At 41.4% G+C, this 19,688-nt stretch overlaps 1 protein-coding gene across 2 annotated transcripts in view; it reads left to right on the forward strand.

Moving 5' to 3' along the window:
• Positions 1-14,552, forward strand: part of LOC138976647 (centlein-like) — a 104,419-nt gene extending 89,867 nt beyond the window's left edge. For both annotated transcript variants that reach the window (XM_070349524.1, XM_070349529.1), the window contains exons 23-36: positions 183-348; positions 2,229-2,326; positions 2,619-2,781; positions 4,052-4,217; positions 4,475-4,620; positions 5,147-5,278; positions 6,309-6,443; positions 7,048-7,145; positions 7,342-7,450; positions 8,725-8,784; positions 9,231-9,512; positions 11,044-11,253; positions 11,976-12,050; positions 12,475-14,552. In XM_070349524.1, the coding sequence (XP_070205625.1) occupies positions 183-348; positions 2,229-2,326; positions 2,619-2,781; positions 4,052-4,217; positions 4,475-4,620; positions 5,147-5,278; positions 6,309-6,443; positions 7,048-7,145; positions 7,342-7,450; positions 8,725-8,784; positions 9,231-9,512; positions 11,044-11,253; positions 11,976-12,050; positions 12,475-12,558 (1,924 nt within the window). In that variant the 3' untranslated portion in view covers positions 12,559-14,552. The remainder of the gene's footprint in view (positions 1-182; positions 349-2,228; positions 2,327-2,618; positions 2,782-4,051; positions 4,218-4,474; positions 4,621-5,146; positions 5,279-6,308; positions 6,444-7,047; positions 7,146-7,341; positions 7,451-8,724; positions 8,785-9,230; positions 9,513-11,043; positions 11,254-11,975; positions 12,051-12,474) is intronic.
• The last annotated feature ends 5,136 nt before the right edge of the window (positions 14,553-19,688 follow it).

The raw sequence follows: 19,688 nt of genomic DNA on the forward strand, positions 1-19,688 counted from the left end.
TTGAGAAACCAATGATTGGACGTTTACAGGCTGTGAGGCCTATTTCCAGAAGTTCCTCACATCCGTGCATGGTAGCATCAGTCTTGCTGTAGACAGTTGTCTCTTCACATATATTCAGGCTTTACAAGTGTTCGTTCTTTACAATCAGACTCATTGAGATGTGTATGGTTTCAACGTTTCAGACAACAGAGGGCCCTGGAAGAAAGCATACACACACAGGGCAGTCACAAGTCAAGGGAGGCAAGTCAGTCTCTGAGGCAGACGTCTGCTGCTGGCAAACCACTTCGCAGAAAGCCTACACAGCGCTTCAAGAAGCCTGCAGGACGCAACAATTCTTCTGTCAAACAGGTTACGAGTCATTTTCAATTTTAAAGGTCTTTTTGATAATTAGATAAGAGCAATGATCAAAATAAATTGAGTTGGAGAAGGTAATGTGTGAGCTGCATTTCTGGGGGCCCGGGTAGCTCAGATGGTGGAGCACTTAGCTGGTGATCCGCAGGTCACAGGTTCAAGTCCAGGCCGGGGTTGACATGGGTCAACTTTATGTGCAGACTCAGATACTGTATTCTTGTCCAACGCCCTTGTAACCTCAGTGGCACGTAAAAATACTTGGTCATTCTGCAATAAGTACAGGTAGCTTATTACACACTGGGTAGCACAACTCTTCTTCTGCTGATTTGTTCTGGTGAGTGAGAAGGACTAACACGCCTATTTATTTGTATTGCATAGTTGTATTTGCTGCTGAACATCACCTTATCACATATCAGTGGAAAAATCAAATCAAATCTGGACACTGTTTAGGGTAGATTTTGTGCAAAATAGTATAGGGTTTTTGTGTTGAGGAAATAACTCTGATGGGTTGTGGAAGAGTGAATAATTTTGCTTTTTGTGTTTGTTTGTTTGTTTGTTTGTTTGTTTGCTTAACGCCCAGCCGACCACGAAGGGCCATATCACAGCGGTGCTGCTTTGACATATAACGTGCGCCACACACAAGACAGAAGTCACAGCACAGGCTTCATGTCTCACCCAGTCACATTATTCTGACACCGGACCAACCAGTCCTAGCACTAACCCCATAATGCCAGACGCCAGGCGGAGCAGCCACTAGATTGCCAATTTTAAAATCTTAGGTATGACCCGGCCGGGGTTCGAACCAACGACCTCCCGATCACGGGGCGGACGCCTTACCACTAGGCCAATCGTGCTGGTATTTGCTTTTTGTGAGGCAAGCTCCTTGTCCCAGTGTTTGAGACACAACCCTTGCTAGTGACTGTTCTATGTGGTCACGTGGGAACATTGGACTCAGTATAACCAAGAGAATTTACTCTTTCACAACCCATACAAACCTGAGAGTTATTTAGAACATCGTCTATTGTCCCTGCTTTAATGAGATATGCACAGTCTAGCGGTGACCTTACAAGTAACTTTCTACTACTCATATGATAAAGAGTAACTGAGACTAATTGCGTTCTCGAAATTCTTTGTCAGTTCCTCGGCAGACATGCACAAGAATTGTCAGAGTTTATATGTGATGCCATTATTCGCATTATTACGTCTTCTCAATTATGTTTTTCGCTTTTGGTGTCAGACATTTCACTTTGGAAGAGAGGGTCAAGAAGAGATGTCTTGGTTTTTGGCTCACGTAAGTGTAGCCTATGTGATGCTAACTTTTGTCTGTCTTGTGCGTGTGTATGTGTGTGATAGAAACTTTAACATTTGACTGAACACCGAAATACTAATTTTACCTGGTTATTATCCAAGCAACAGCTTCAAAGTATTCAAGCAATGATCAACATTTCGTCGGCACGTATGTAGTTAAAGTGTGTATCCAAAGAAAACGGGTGGTGGGGGGTTTGGGGGGGGTAAAAACAGGTGACTGGTTTGTGTCGTGTGTGGTATGTAGACCAGGTCAGGGGTCAAGGTTAAGTCAGATCGCGTGAAGGATTGTGGTATAGATACATTTCTCACCCAGCTGCAGTTCGCCGATTCGGGGAAGACGATTTCACATTGTTCGGTTTTGTAGCCCCAGAAAAATAGATAAAGAAGATACCAAAGGAGATTTCCTACGGGTTGATCTGCACAGCGTGTTTCCAGTGTGTGCGCGAGGAAGCGCTGTCGGAAGCGCAGTGTCGATCTGGGAGCCTTACGGGAGCCTTGAAGGCTTCGCCTCTTGTATCAGTTGGTGTTCTTTGTCATGAACTCGATGTGTTAATCTTGTGCACTTTCAGTATCAGCGTGCATTGAACACAAGCATAGAGAAGATGAGAGGCGTGTTCACCGACTTTGGGGCTGATGGATGGGAGGAGGTCACAGAATCAGGAGAAACGTGAGTGTGTGTGTGTGTGTGTGTGTGTGTGTGTGTGTGATTTTGTGTGTGTGTGTTTTTGTGTGGTGGTTGTGTTTTTGTGTGTGTGTGTTTGTGTGTGTGTGTGTGTGTGTGTTTGTTTGTGTGTGTTTGTGTTTGTGTGTGTGCATGTGTGTGTGTGTGTGTGTGTGTGTGTGAGTGTGTGTGTGTGAGTGGGTGTGTGTGTGTGTGTGTGTGTGTGTGTGTGTGTGTGTGTGTGTGTGTGTGTGTGTACATTGTAAGCAGAGACAAAAAACAAACAAAATAATTTCAGAGAGGACTGCGGGGAGTGGGAGGAGGATGACGACACAGAAGCGACAGTGGACAGCTTGGGCGCCACCATTGCACGTCACGCCAGAGAGTCCACACCTGGCACAGACAGCACAGACACCACCCCGACTCCGTCCCTCAGCCTACGCAGAACTCTAGCAGCCAGGGTCAGTTGTACACAATGCAGAATATTTTCAGGAATTTGCCTTAGTTTTGTTGTTGTTTTTGTAAGAAATCAAACCCTCACTGAAACACAGACAAGCTTAAAGGAAGGGTCTCCATCTGTCAACCTACACAGAATTCTAGCAGCTAGGGTCAGTTGTACAGAATGCAGAATATTTTCTTGCCCAGAGAATTTCTCTTAATTGATGATGTTCAGAAGTAACAAGTTTTTATGGATTGTGGAAGAGTTGCTTTCTCGGTTTCTATAGAAAAACTGAAGCAAGCCTACAATGTCAAGTGTAGCTTGCCTCAATGTTTCTATTGACAAGCAATGAAAACAATTGGAAAGCACCAACTCTTCAACAACCCCTAACAGTTTGAAAGTCTGGGCAACACGCGAGAACATGCCCCTCTTGGTTCTCCGTGAGGGCGTTAAAAAACAATTATCATCTTATCCGCAATTCATCTAATTTGGTGGGGCCTGGTAGCTCAGTTGATAGAGCACTGGACTTGTGATTCTCAGGTCACAGGTTCAAATTTAGGCCGAGTTGGAAATGGGTCAAGTTAAGGTGCTAACTTAGAAATGGTATTTGTGTCCCAGCCCTGCATCACCACTGTGGCATGGAAAAGACCTGTCATTCTGGCATAGTGCAAGTGGCTGATTACACTAAATACCTGCACACACCTTGGTAGTGTGACTCTGTTGCTGCTAGCTTTCCAATCGGAAGAAGCGACCGGACCAATGGGAGAAATAAAGTAATGCAAATGGAAAATTGTAGAATGAAATGTTGACTTGTCACGGCCATACCAACAAATGGTTTCTGCAGACCTGGGAACCCATACAATTTCGCCATATTTTCTACGCATGATTGTCGAGAATACGATCAGTACGGTCAGTGGGGAAAAATACGACGAGAACAATTCCTAGACTACTTTTCTTCACAAGCCCATCCCGAAGCCGATTCAGTATTTTGACACATGATTACAGTTTTTGTTAGTAAACATTGAAAAAAGAATTTGTTTTAAATGTATAGGTAAACTTTATTAACGGTGTGACGGACGCAAGTGAAGCATGTTTTAATCATGGATGTTCAAATGCTGTGTGGAGTACGCTCATTTTTCTGAAAATACACCAAGTTTGTTTGAGAATACTCTAAATGCAAAACAGGGGTTCCCAGGTCTGTTTCTGGGTATAGGGGTTTTAACTAGTCGACCAAGTCTGTAAAGTCTTCTTCTTCCTTGTTCGCTCACCATCCAGTCTTTATGAATGTCCAGGCATTGCAAAAGGGAAACAGCAGGCCGAGACGAGCGCCAACCAGAAGCAAGGGTAGTCAGACCAAACCGTCAGCACCGGGGAAAAACAACATCAGGGTTCAGATTCACTCCCCTCCTGCTGTTGTCAGTCCCAGAAGGAACCGCAGTCCTACTCCAAGAGAAAGAGGTATTACACATTTACAGATTGTGTGAGTGTGTGTGTGTGTGTGTGTGTGTGTGTGTGTGTGTGTTTGCTCAGTTTGGTGAGCACTTTTTCTTTTCTCTTCTCAGTTAAAATTCAAATGATCTGCACAGAGATGCACAGTGGTAAGTAATGTTGATGTGCTCTTTGACTGCTGAAAAGAATTTGTGTCAGTCATTTTCAGATCTTATGTGCCAATGATGCATGGCGGGCTTGTTAACAGAATTGAGATGTGTTTTCAGTAGTGCTACGCGAGATGGCCACATCGCCCATCCCATGGGAGACAGGTCAGGAGACCAGGGCAGCGGCAGTACGACCTCTGCCAGTGAGGGTTGGGGGTCGGCAACTGTCCGTCTTGAAGCAACGAGTCTCTCACCTCTCACAACAGGTAAAAGTCCTACCTTGTAAATATAGCTCACCTCAAGCAATGGTCATTATGTTTTCCAGAATTGGATACTTCTATTTTAGGCTGTTGATATCTTCTGATTGTTCACTTTACAGCTGTAATGGACACAAATGTGTAGGGCTGGTTTTAGATATTTGAACTTTTATCACTTGAAGTTTATGCTACATTGTACATCACTTTCTGATTCCAAAGTGTTTAAAGTTTGTTTTACTTCAGTTTCTTTTGCTTTTCTCTTTTAGTATGTTTTGTCTCTCAAAGAGCACTGAAAAAACTGTGAAACAAAGGCTTCTTTGAACTCAAAATCATTCTCAGAATGTTCAAACAGTAAATAGTTGTGAATGTGAAGCTTGTATGTGACTCTTCATTGAATTCAGATAAATATGTTGAAAACCACTTGTTTTGTTAATTATGTTCCTTTGTACCATGTTTCCCACACATAATTTTACTTCAATTTTAGCTGTAGATACTGCATTCTTCCAATGATTCTGTCATTTCGGTGGCATTACAGCTTGCAACTTTCCGTGCAACAAGAACACTGGCCCTGAAGAAATTTGCGGAAATGAAAGCAACCAATCAGCAGTTGACTTCTGATCTTAATCAGGCAAATCAGCGCCTCAAGACAGCAAGACTGACTTGTCAGGTATGAATCCCCTGTGTTGTTTGCATAGTTTTCCTTTTTGATTGTCATATGATTTGTCTTTAGATTGAAGTATTGTGGTTGCTGTGTATTGCGAGAAGGGAGGCACTCCAGATTCAAAACATTTTCACCTCCCCCACCTTTTAAACGGAGACAGACAGTATTCTTTAGATTTGAACAGGAACATTTTTTCCACCGTACACTCGTTCATTGAACGTTCAGGCCGCTTTGGGCAAACCAGAATAAATGCTCTGCAAGCCGGACAACAACTTTAACTTCTGTACATCTCTTACCCATCCCTCTTCTTTTATTCATCTTCTTTCCCTCCTTCCTTCCTTTCACTGTCTTTCTTTATAATCATTATGCAACGTTTATTACGTTATTAATAGATTTGGTTTATTGAGACAAATTGTTCAGCCGTTACCGCCTTATATGTTGTACTGCCATGCAGGAACACCACAATAAGCTTCTAGCTTGTTGCTGTTTCTGTGAACTTTGTATACATGTCATGATTGTAACCTTTGTTAAAATAAACTTATGTTTAAAGAAAAACATTTTGAAAGTGAAAGACAGAAATGCAGACTGACACCTTCCAAAATGGTTGTGCATCAGTGCATGAAATAGCCACCATTTTAGGGTAATGGCATTAGCTCTTGTAATAGCTGGTTGGTCTTAGCAGAATTTTAAACATTGCTTTGTGAATCATTTGCTATATTGCTATGCAGTGGAACCCCCCCCTTTTAAGATCCCACAATTTAAGACCCCCCTTTTATGACCTCACTTTTTCAGATTTTGCATTCTAAGTACAGTGATAAGACCCCCCCCTGATTTCAGACTCCCTCCCTTTTAAGACCCTGTTTTATCAGACTTTTTGTTCACAACCTCTGTAAATTTACCCACATTTTAAGACTCCCTCCTTTTTAAGACCTGATTTTCTTAGATTTGGGGGAGGGTCTTAAAATGGGGGGTTCCTCTGTATCGTCCTGATTTCCTTGATTAATTCAGAAAATGTTGTCTTCCTCTCCCTGAACAGCGTTTGTCATCAGACATGGAGCGACTGCAGCAGGAGAAGAAGAGTATGGAGGAACATGTTATGGCAAAAGACAAGTCAGAGGGGGCAGAGAAACAGAATGACAATGACAAACGTCTGCTGGAGGCACGCCTCAAGGTAAGTGTGAATAGAAATTGGACATTGGTGAAAATCGTTCTAAAGGAAAGTGAGAGAAAAAAAAACCGGACATTGGTGATCATTGTTCTGAATATGACACTTAAGAGTGTTTGTTCTCATGAAAACTCTGTCCTCAAATAATCACTTACTAACACATTTAGTGTTGCAAAGGGGAAAAACAAGTCAGTGACGTTGATAAACAAGTGACAACTGTAGTATCAGTGGCTTCTTGTGTCCATGATGATGTTACATCTAAAAACGTAAAACAGCTTCTTCTTTTTTTGTAAGAAAATGTTGACACACAAAAAGAAAGAGATAACATAATTTAGGATATTTTTGTATGTGTTGAATTATTCTCAGTAAAAGAAGAAACCCATGCCTAACTAAATACTGCGATCCGAGAAACAAAGGGAAGTAAGCACTCTGTATTCATACGACATCTGCAGTAGAGTTAGTGAGAGTCACGCGGAACCAATCTCCTGGCACCTAAGAGAACAACAAACATGGAAAAGAACAACCGACTTTAACCCTCATTTTTGTGTCTGAAGATTGTGAGAAATATAGAGGAAGCAAACAAGGGCTGAATTTTGTGGGTTTTCTTCAGATGTCTACCAGTGAGGTATCGCGTCAGGCGGCTACTATACGCTCTCTCAAGACAGAGGTGGACACCTTGCAAGACCAGATACGAGGATTTCAGGACAGGTCAGTACATGTAGTAACTCCCTTTCTCACTACCGATATTTATGTATGTGGGTTTGTGTGGGTATCATTACAGGACAAAATGATACCAATACACCGTGAAGTGTGTTGCTTACAACCAGTTGCATGTTGCAAATTTCTATGCTGTATCTTGTCCCTGATTGAAGATGCAGCACATGCGTATTTTGTGTGTCATCAGAATAAACCACCTGGAGCGAGACAACAACCAGAAGCGCAACCTGGTGGAGAGTCAGAGAATCAAGCTGAAGGCAACTCAGGATATCAGCAAAGTGCACGATGACACCATGGTAATTGTTTTTCTTGTCTTTTTCGCCCCCTTTTCAGTTTTTACATTTACAGTGGAACCCCCCTTTTAAGATCTCCAAAATTCGGAGAATATTAGGTTTTGAAAAGGAGGGAGTCTTGAAATGGGGGTAAATTTAGATATTAGGAATAAAAGTCTGAAAAAACTGGGTTAAAATAGGGTGTGAGTCTCAAGTCAGGGTCTTAAAGGGGTGTGTGTGTGTTGGGGGGGTGTGTGTGTTGGGGGGGTGTGTTGGGGGGGGGGGGTGTTGTTCTTTGGGAAGGGTTCATTGCACACCCTTCTCAGGGCGGGGATGTAGCTCAGTCGGTAGCGCGCTGGATTTGTATCCAGTTGGCCGCTGTCAGCGTGAGTTCGTCCCCACGTTCGGCGAGAGATTTATTTCTCAGAGTCAACTTTGTGTGCAGACTCTCCTCGGTGTCTGAACACCCCCCCATGTGTACACGCAAGCACAAGACCAAGTGCGCACGAAAAAGATCCTGTAATCCATGTCAGAGTTCGGTGGGTTATAGAAACATGAAAATACCCAGCATGCTCCGGCGTATGGCTGCCTGAATGGCGGGGTAAAAACGGTCATATACGTAAAAGCCGTGGGAGTTTCAGCCCATGAACGAACAAACAAACACCCTTCTCAGTTGTTTGTACAGTGGAACCCCCTTTTTAAGACCCCCTGATTTAAGTCTTTCTCCCCCTTTCCAGACCTTGTGTTGTCAGTTTTTCTGTTCATAACCTCTAAATTGAATTCCAATTTAAGACTCCTTTTTTTTAAGACCTTATTTTCTTATACTTTTTGAGGTCTTTAAAGGGGGGTTCCACTGTACATGTACCCAACAAAGATAGCTATGTGAAACTTTTTTTTCTCTTCTTTTTCTTGGGCAGTTATTAAGCTGTATTTTTTTTATTTTTTTTTATTTTTTTTTTAAATTATTTGTGTGTTCATTGGTTCCTGTGCTTTATAGGCTTCAAAGATATGTGGAATTTGTAAAATATGTTGCATGAGTTGAGTATTTCTAGATGCAGTTGCAGATTTTAATGGTAGGAAAAACCTGTGTGCAGTTGAAATGTTTTCTTCAGTTCTTGACAAGTCAAGAATACTGTAAAATGTCTTCTGACAGTGTGTGAGATGTGCTCTATTCAATGTGAGAAATTATTTGAAATGCTGATCATTTATAGTTGTCATGTGATTGAAGGAGAAAGTCTTGTGTTAGTTGTTCAGTTTTTGGATTATGTTAGGTTAATACTCAGAATGTATGCTCGCAGGAGGAACTTCAAACCAAGCTGAAGTTATCAGCTGAGAGTACTGACAAGATGCGTATTCAGGTAGGTCCATGCATGTGTGGGAATATCTGGGTGCAGGTGATGTTGTATTTGAGTATATTTGAAAAATTAGTTATGTTTTGTTGTCTTGTGAATGTTATTGATTTGAATTGTTAATTACCATCATGACTGTGTGTGCATGTACCAGAAAAAGTTAACTCTTTGTTGTTTTAGAGCATGAAGTTCCTAGATCTGTTTCTTTCTTTGTCAGTTGATGTTTACTGTTGTGTGCTTGCATTTCTTTCTTGTTTTAATTATTTAATGGTTTATTTGTTTATTTATTTCATTTATTTTATTTTTTATATATATTTTGTTTAATTGCGTGTGAGTGTGTGCGTGTTATTGTGGGTTCGTGTGTTGTTTGTGTGTGTGTGTGTGTGTATGTATGGATGTATGTACAAGGCTTACAAACAACTTTGTAATCACGTTTCTCTCCATTCCCTTTCCAGCTTGACTCCCTGAAGAAGAGGATGAAAGTGGTGATGCACGAGAAACGCGACTACGAGGACAAGTACCTCCAGGTTTCTCTCGCCCTAGAGAAAAAAGCCAAAGACCTCAGCACCAGTCGAGAAAAATGCTCGCAGCTGGAAGCAGCCATGGCTCAGCTAGAAGCGCTGAGTCAGCAGCAGTTGCAACGAGTGGCCACACACAGTGAAGCGGCGGTGGATGCCGCACAGGCACAGATGTCTGCTACGCATGGCACCCTGACTGGCTACCAGCAGTTTGTTAAGGTGAGAGGTTGTTGTGTGCAGAAAGAAGATGTGATCGTGAGGAAAAAGTTGGTGAGAGTTTGTGGAAAATGCACGGGTGTAGTTTTAATGGTTGATGATGATATTGTGTATGTTTTTTGGATAAACATTGTTTTTGGGTCATGGTACAGAGTTCTGGTAGCATTGAACTAATGAATATGCAGACCTGGGAACCCATACGATTTTGCCGTATTTTGTATGCATGATTGTCAAGAATACGCTCAGTACGGTCAGTGGGAAAAAAATACGACGAGAAAAATTCCTAGACTACTTTTCTTCACAAGCCCATCCTGAAGCCGATCCAGTATTTTGGCACATGATTACGTCACTATATTAGCCGCTGTCGAAAAAAATATAATCGGATCGTGTCAATCAATCAAAACAACCAGGCAAACGAAAGTACGGTATTTGGCGAAATCGGTTCCGAGAATAAACAAGTGAAACAAAGAAGAAAAGTGAAAAAGTTTGAAGAAAAATATCACACACACACACACAATTTGTAACCAACACACACATGTAGTCCCGCCCGGAATAAGCTTTTTTTGGGATGATTTACGACTTTTGCGCACGTTTCGAGCAGACGAAAACACAACATGGCGGCTCTCGCTCCTCCAACTATCGCGAGACACAAAAAAACGAAATCTCGCTCGCGCGAGATCTTGATACATCCAGTGTTTCTCTGTACGCTTGTCACGACGACTTGTTGACAAACGAAGATTCGCGAATGAAAGAGAAAAGCGCCGAGTCTTGAGTAGAGAGCTAATAAAGTACTGGTAATCGCTAATCGAGCGAAATGAAAATCCGCGGCGACTTCCATTCTTTTTATAAGCCGCAATGCCATTTTTTTTTTAAAGTCGCGACTTGTAGTCCGTCAAATACGGTACAGTTTTTGTCAGTAAAAATTGAAAAAAGCATTTGTTTTAAATGTATATAGGTAAACGTAATTAACAGTGTGAGGGACGCGCATGAGGCATGTTTTAATCATGGATGTGCAAACGCTGTGTGGAGTAAGCTCATTTTTTTGAAAATACACCAAGTTTGTTTGAGAATACTCAAAGTGCAAAACAGGGGTTCCCAGGTCTGAATATGCTCTGTTTGGATAGAGAGGAGCAGTGCTTTAATATCATCTTCGCAAGAATAGGAAACAATGGGACTTGTTAATTGTTCGTATTCTGATCATGGTTGCACAAGCACACACAGGCAAGCATGTGTAGATGTAAAGACACAGAAACACTTTCATTCATGCTCGCAGAAAGGCTTGCTCCCTCGTTTTCTCATCTCACTCAGGAAAAAAAGAAACGGGTAATCAATGACAAAACAAAATCAAACCAAGAGCATCTAGCTCCTGAAAAGACTGAGGATCCAACATATGGATGATATGAGTGCTGAAGAAAGTGAACAAACTCAACACACAGACTCTTGCATTAATATTTGACTGTTTACTGTGCCACCCATGCATGGGAAATCAAGCGGTGAGATATTTGACAGTGAGCAAAACTATTTCCCATTTCAGCTGCTATGCACAGAGCTGCTGGACAGGGTGACAAGAGCCAGGAAACAGCTGCGTGAGACGGCAGCCGCCAGGGAAGAACAGGCGAGGGTTGCCCACGACAGCGACACCGCCTCCCTCAAGCGCGCCCAGGACACTGCCCGCGACATTCTTAACATCAGTCAGTCCGACCTCGACGACATCATGAGTGCTGATGGTGACCATGCCGCTGAGGCAAGTTTTCTTTGGTTTGGTTTTCCTGTGTACAGTGGTATCTGTAGCTTGATGCCTGTCTAGACAGACACAGTGGCCTTGTGGATAAGACGTCGGCCTCACGTGGGGAAGGTCGAGTGTGCAAATTCTGCCCGCGCCTGGAGGGCTAAGGGTGGAGATTTTCCCCATCTCCAATGTCAACTTATGTGCAGACCTGCTAGTGCCCTATCCCCCTTCATGTGTACATGCAAGCACAAGACCAAGTACGCACGGAAAAGATTCTGTAATCTATGTCCGAGTTCTATGAGTTATGGAAACACGAAAATACCCAGCATGCTTCCTCAGAAAGTGGCGTATGGCTGTCTACATGGTGGTGTAAAACGGTCATACAAGTAAAAATCCAGACATCTCTCTCTCCCTCCCTGTCTGTGTTGAGGAAAGTGTTATTGGAAGGAAGGGGCTGTACGTAATCTTATGCCTTAGCCTGCGCTTCATAATATGTAAGCTGAGCCCCACCCCTTTCCAGGGCATGTCTGTGGGTGTGTGAGGGGTTTTGTAGGGGGTCTGAGAGCACAAAATTGATTTGTGACTCGAAGACAAATAAAATGTAGCAATAATCAAGAAAGTGATTGCGGCATGTAGCGCAATTGACAGGTAGGACAAATGACAAATAGTTATAACGATTCACACCCTCGTCTGCAGTAAATGACAAAAATGACCAACAAAGACGCTGTTGGTTGCAGGAGGTGGTTGCAGTGCAGGAAGGGAAGAAGGACAGAAAGTGGCTCAGGAAGTGTGAAAAGATCATGGCTACCAAGGTAAGTAACTCTTCCTGTTGCCTTGTTTCTCTACATTTGTTGGATTCATTGACAATTCACCTCACCTATTGTGACTTGTCTTCATTGAAAATGGTGTCATTAAAACCTTTTGTATGCAGTGGTGTGCGTGTGTATGTGTGTGTGTGTGTGTGTGTGTGTGTGTGTGTGTGTGTGTGTGTGTGTGTGTGTGTGTGTGTGTGTGTGTGTGTGTGTGTGTGTGTGTGTGTGTGTGTGTGTGTGTGTGTGTGTGTGTGTGTACATCCGTGCATGCGTGTGAGCATGTATGTGTGTTCATGTGAGCATTTGTGTGCTTGCGTGTCGGCCTCATTCCAGTTTTAGCATGTACACTATGAACATGCATGCATGTGAGATTGTAGATGTACACACAGATTTTAATCTGACACTATTTCCCGCCTCTCTTCAGGATGAATTTGTTCGGCCACTGGTCAGCCTGATCCTGCTGAAAGTGGACGAGAGAGCTGACCTACTGATGAGGCTGGCTTCCTGACAAAGTGAATGAGTTTTGACTTGACCATCGCTCTATTTATCTCGACCTTACTGACCAAGGAAGCAGTGCCTGAGGGAGTCGCTTTCACCCAGACACATACGGACAGAGACACAAACACACACATACTCACAGATATAAATAGACCGACTGACAGACAGACAACCTCTCTCCCTCTCTGTCTCTCTCTGTCACTCTCTCTCTCTCTCTCTCTCTCTCTCTGTCTGTCTGTCTGTCTCTCTCTCTCTCTCTCTCTCTCTCTCTCTCTCTCTCTCACTGTCTGTCTGTCTCTCTCTCTCTCTCTCTCTCTCTCTCTCTCTCTCTCTCTCTCTCTCTCTCTCTCTCTCTCTCTCTCTCTCTCTCTCTCTCTCTCACAGATGAAGAACCAGATACATGTATGCTCATGCTCATGTCCTGACACCCTCACACATACAAACAAACAATTGTTTTCTGCTTGTTTGTGGGTGACCATAGATATTAATTGCCTAGTTATGGCAATCAGTATTTGTCTTACTAGCAGACTTACATTCAAGCGACACATTTTGCACTTCAGTTTTCGGTTGCCACACAATGTGAATGACAAGATTTTAAAGAGATTTTTAGTTTGTCTCAGAAGATGAAGACAAAGACAAGATCGGGGTATAGTTGTGTGAAGAAATGAGCAACAGCAGCTGTTGAAAGTGTCAGTAATTCTTTTGTTCTGTAATTTTTGCATGTGCATTTAGTCAATATATTTGTTAATAATTATGGTTAAGGGTTTATGATAGCGTGACGTGTACAGTCATATTACGCAGCTGATGTCAGTGTGTGATACAAGTGCGATCATGTTTGCTTTTATAAACAAGAGACCTTTTCCGGAAATAACTCTGTCGGGTTTGTATGGGTTGTGAAAGAGTGAACACTCTTGCTTTTAGTGAGGCAAACTTTCTACATGTGCTCCTTACACACACATTTCAGACACAGGCCTTGTTAGTGACTGGCCTTTAATGTCATGTGGGAAAGCTTGACTCACTAAAAGCAAGAGTATTCACTCTTTCACAACCCATACAACTTGACAGAGTTAATTCCGAACATCGTCTATTGAAGGTAGATGAGCTGCAGTACGTTCATTTGTATACATCAGGTGTAAATGTAAATGAGTGCTATAATCCCTCCCCGATGCAATATCGTGTTGTGTTTGATATACTGAAGATGTGTACTGGAGCAGAGTATTTTGAAATTATTCCCTGCGTGTTGAATTTAGTTGTTTGCTTTTTTGTCAGTGTTTCCCTCTGCAAATTTCATAAATGGCATGGTATGCTTGTACAGAAAAATGTGTTAAATGGAAAATGCGTATTTAACTGATTGATGTAAGCAAGTTGTATTTATTGAACTCAAGTCAGTGGAAATGTTGGGCAGACTTGCATGCCTGTGATATGCTGTGATATGTCTCATTGACCAGTTATGCCTTGTGTTGTGCTGACCTTGTATACAAATGTGTTTGGGGCATTTCTGTGAGATGTTTTGAATTTCACAGTACTCCCATAGCAAACCAGTCATCACAAGTGTTATTTAAAGGCACACTCTTTCCTGTGTAAATAGTTCAGCTCACCATTTCAGATCTGATCAGGCTTTTAAGGCTTTTAAGACCATCCCTCCACTTGCACATATACCAAAAGTCAACTGCTTGGTTTAAACGTGAGTTGGTTTAAACGACGTTTATCAGGGGTGGGACTTTCCCACGGATTTCCGCTGGAGTAATCTATTTTTCCGCGTCCCATTTCATCACAGTATCTATAACTTCTTGACTGAATGATATGGAGAGAAGTGAAGTTGGAACAGAACGCTGGAGGCTTGAGAGTTAAATTGTGCTGACTGAAAACTCCTGATAACTAATAGTCATTTTGAGTTTCAATGCATTGAATCATACTATTGCCAGTATTGGATTATGGATACATGGTTCATTACGTAAGTATGCACCATTACAATGTTACCATTGTTGTGTGAAAGTGGGTTGTTTTTTTTTGGGGGGGGGGGGGGGGGGGGGGAGAGAGAGGGAGTGAGGAGAATGTGGTTTTTTTACGAGTTGAATTTTAGTCTCAGAATGCACCAGATTGCACAGATGTTAATGTACCATTTAAAAAAAAATTCGGGGGAGCCGAACCCCCCTAGAAAAAAAAGGGATTTCCTCTTTTTTCACCACAAGAGAGTCCCACCCCTGTTTATTCATCAAAAAAGGTTCCACTGTGCATAGAGAGTACCCGGGCTGTTGATGTTGGCTATGTGACCAAGTGGAGGGATGGTCTTATACCATGTGAAAGCCTGGCCACATCTGAGCTGGTGAGCCGAACTGCTTACATGTGAAGGGGTGTGCTTCTAACTCAGGTGTCATTTCATATTTTTTTCCTGAATGATGGAAAGAAAACAAACAGATATAATTACTGCGTCCTCTTTTTTGTTGAAAACAACAACCAGATATACAAAAACAAAATCAAATCAAATGAACCAAAGAATGAAGAACAAAAAACAAATGAATACTGCTGAACATGCATACGTACCTGCTCACCATGTAAACCTGTTCCTCTGCATTCCTCCCCATCAGAAATAAGGTCTGAATGACATTCTTTGTAAATCTTGTCAGTTAACAGATTTGTGTACAGATTTGTGTCTTATTTCTTATTTCAAACAAACTTTCTTCAAGTTTTTATTTTGAGTGTGCAAAGACCATATAGGATCGATATTCAGTATTCCGTCCTACAATCACCATGCCTACGCTTAATAGCAGTATTTATTTGCTGCAATTTTTGTTTCTTTTGTTTCTCAGTTTTTCTGATGCCTTGATATGTCGAAGAAAAGGAAAGAAATACATGCCTTGAAGTGTAGTTGAACTTTTTTGTGTGAAGTTTACCGTCTTATTTTCTCTAATGGACTGTTTGGAATGATCGAATGTGAAAGACTATGAGTATCACTAATACTAAAATTCAGATCAAAGTTGTATGACACGGAAAAAAGAAGAGTTTCTGTATGTTTGTGCGCACATGGGCAAGTGTGTGTGTGTTTTTGTGTACACACTGTGTGTGTGTGAAAGCAAGAATGGGACAGACAAACGCACATACTAGTCTCAAAAATTTATGCATGCCGTGATATCTCCTTTTTCCCTTCTGTTTACCAATGATAGATGTGAAACAAAAGAAGAAGACACACTCACATTTCAAAGTTGAGGACTTTATTTATTTGACAACCATGACTTGTATGATCTAACACCACTGACCCCTTAAGATTACTTCAACAGTCAGGCATAAAATCATAACAGCGTGAAAATTAACATTTAAAATATCAAATGAAAGCAATATCAAAACAAGAAGACATAGTGAAGAACTAATAGTATATACATGTACAAAGTAAAACTGATTGTATACATAATAATAATAATAATAATAATAATAATAACGGGCATTTATAAAGCGCCTTGACAACAATACATGTATACAAAAATCATACAATCACTGTCAGATTCAAGCAACACATCATGCACATCTCACATCCCCAGACTGTTTGTGTTTATTTTGTCACACAATAATTATTAAAACAGTTCAGAGTTGAGGTACATTAAAAGAATTACAGCTAGCTTTTACACACACTTTCTCATGGACGAAAAACAACAACAATAAAATGGGTTGCTTTGAAAAGTTAATAACGCCGTTACCCGTCCCACTCCCTATCACACAAACGCAGAATACCACCAAGAGAGATAACCACAATTGAGGCAGGGAGCGAATCCTGGTTTACCTCCCTTAGACCATTTTCCCATGCCGACGCAGTTTTTGCGCGACCACAACGCTAAACCCCCCCCTAATAGGATAAATAATCGTACAAAGGAAGAAAAAAAAGTACAGAAAAGCCTGAGGTCTCCTCCAATATACAGTGTGTGTGTAATCAAGCAGATGCTGAGGATTTTGAGCTCTGTGACCAATAGGCCTTATATAGATATGCCGATTTTTTCATATCAATTTAAAGGAGATATTAAAAATATTCATGTTTATCACTCAAGTATCATAATGGTATAGTGTATATGCGTGCGTGCGGTGCGCCAGCGTGACGTGTGTGCATCTTTCTTTCTTTCTTTATTTGGTGTTTAACGTCGTTTTCAACCGTTCAAGGTTATATCACGACGGGAAAAGGGGGGAGATGGGATAGAGCCACTTGTTAATTGTTTCTTGTTCACAAAAGCACTAATCAAAAAATTGCTCCAGGGGCTTGCAACGTAGTACAATATATGACCTTACTGGGAGAATGCAAGTTTCCAGTACAAAGGACTTAACATTTCTTACATACTGCTTGACTAAACTCTTTACAAACATTGACTATATTCTATACAAGAAACACTTAACAAGGGTAAAAGGAGAAACAGAATCTGCTAGTCGCCTCTTACGACATGCTGGGGAGCATCGGGTAAATTCTTCCCCCTAACCCGCGGGGGGAACGTGTGTGCATAAGTGTGTGTGTGTTGTGTGTGTGCGGGCGTGAATGTCTGTAATCTACAAAGGTGATCACTGAACTGGTCTCTTTACACGCCTGCTCTTAGACTAAAAAAAACACAACGGAAAGGATGGTCTTACTCCTGGCCAGATCACACGGGAAGGAGTGTGTTCAAATAGAGCATTTTGTCAGTTTCTCACATACGCTGTCCGAGAAGTATGTGATGATAATAATAAATCATACATACAACATCTGGCCCATGTTTTTGCTAAAGCGCAACCCGTCTTCTTTCAGCAGATAGATACACAAATATAAAGCAGCTTTCACTTCAAAACGAATCAGACTGCAAAACAAACACAAGTGTGACTTCTTGAGGAAACAATATCAGCCTACATCGCTCAATTAATACATGTACAATAAAATATATACGATCGTATAAAAACCCATATTTTCTGGCTGGAGAGAAAAACCCCAAAGATTTAGTGTAAACTGACATTTTGACATCAAACCAATGAGAACGGGGGATCAAAGAACATAAAATAAATAAAAGACCATCTCAACAAATGAACTATAAATAAGAACAATAAATAGAGAAATAAATCACAATCAAAACACTGAGAAGGAAAGAGTAAGACTCAATACAGAACTGACATGACATAATTGACAATCACTTATTTCGTTTTATGGCTGTTTTTTTCTCCCCAAGATAGGTTGTACTTACACAGAAAAAAAGACTTTGTGAATATTTTTGTTAAATACAATACATACAGAACTACGCATGCAACAGAAAACACACTTATGTGCGTATGCACACACACACACACATACACACACACACACACACGCATGCACACACCCAGTCACACACACACACGCGTGCGCGCACCCAGTCACACACTCACACGCGCGCACACACACACACACACACACACACCTGCACACGTACGTAAGCACACAGACATGCAAACGAAGGCGAGTGCACCCACTCAGTCACACACACACACACACACACACACACACACACACACACACACACACCGTCACATGCAAATGCACGCACGCAGCCGCAGGAAGAAACCACGGGTTAGAACCATAAAAAAACAGCCACAAATATCTCACATGTACCTGATGTATATGTCAGTTTCACTATACACAATATAGAATATAAATTAAATACACAAAAGTATACATTCGATGTCATATATTTATTTGTTTAAAAAGAAACAAACATCAGTTTTATTATGATATTCACAACGACTTTAGTGAAAGAGCAAAACACACACTAGGTACACATACAGTTGTACCTGCTGTAAACGGTCATCATTATGCGTTAGAAGACTTCTGATAACAGACAATCCCTCTCTAGCCAACCCACTACCTCTCTGTCAAAAGAATGAACAAAACAGCCAAAGGAATATGGGGAGCAATAGAGAAAAGAAAAATCAAATTTTAGGAGAAAAAAAACCCACCAACTAATGAGAAAGAACTTGGGAAAGTAACATTAGTAATTTTAACGGGGGGAAAAAAAGCATAAGTAAATTACTGAAATCGAACTGAGAGGATCCAAACACACAGTTCAATGAAATATTAGTGAATAAACAAAGAAACAAAAAAGTACTCTGGAGGACAATTCCAGATCATTTAAACATAATTGCCTGAAAATAACACAATTTTGTTGTTTTTGTTGTTGTGAAACCCTTCATTTCTTTACAGATAGAAAAATGAAAAGCCCGCGACTGGTTGGTAGACTATATACTGAAACATTCCTTTAAAAGCACACCGTCAATAAGTGACTATTTTGAATTTCAGACGAAACAGAACAAAGGAGATGTTTTCCAAACATTTACAACGATGACCATTTATAGCAGGGTATCATAGTATAAAATACAGTACAAAAAAGCCAGACGATTATTTACCAGTTTCTCTTCAACAGGAACGGAGAGTTTGCACACACTAATATCAACAACACTAGTTCAGGAGATCTTGCTTGTAGAACTGCTGAGCAGTACAGCACAAGACTGAGATTCCTGAAGATTGCACTCAAATGCACCGCACTCCTGTGCCCAAACCAATTGCACCCTGCTCCCGCACTCCTTGGCGTGACGTGACGCGTAGTTGGCACCTCAGGTTTAGGGGTTAGGGCTAATTAATGGCCATACAACTGTTCAGCGGGGATTGATTTTGGGCCCACGAGATGGTCGCAGGAAAGTAAATTTATGCAAAGTGCGGTTTTTGTTTTAAATTACGGTGGTACCAGCCACGGCACGTCACTCCGATAAGTGGACATTCCTCATCAAAAAAATATACATGTATAATTCTGAGAAAGAACATCACGTCGATAAAAGAAAATTCGAAAAGCTCCTGAAAGTTTTAAATCGAAGTAAATCAGAGCTTTTGTCGTCTAAATAGCTAAGATTTAAAAGTCATTTTCAACACACACAAAGGTGGAATTCTGCACTAGAAGGCATGTTTGAAATAGCCCTCGTATCTTCCAAACACGACTTCATTCATCAAGCTTTGGGATTGTAGGAGAGAAGTGCCAAATTTTAATCAACAGAAATTGCCCTGCATCGGGTGTGGTTCTTCCAGATAAATCAGTTGATGTTGAAAGGGGTGTGTGTGTGGGTGTGTGTGTGTGTCTGTGTGTGTGTGTGTGCGGTGTGTGTGTGTGTGTG

Source organism: Littorina saxatilis, linkage group LG1 (assembly GCF_037325665.1).
Source record: "Littorina saxatilis isolate snail1 linkage group LG1, US_GU_Lsax_2.0, whole genome shotgun sequence".
In the NCBI taxonomy this organism is placed as follows: Eukaryota; Metazoa; Mollusca; class Gastropoda; order Littorinimorpha; family Littorinidae; genus Littorina; species Littorina saxatilis.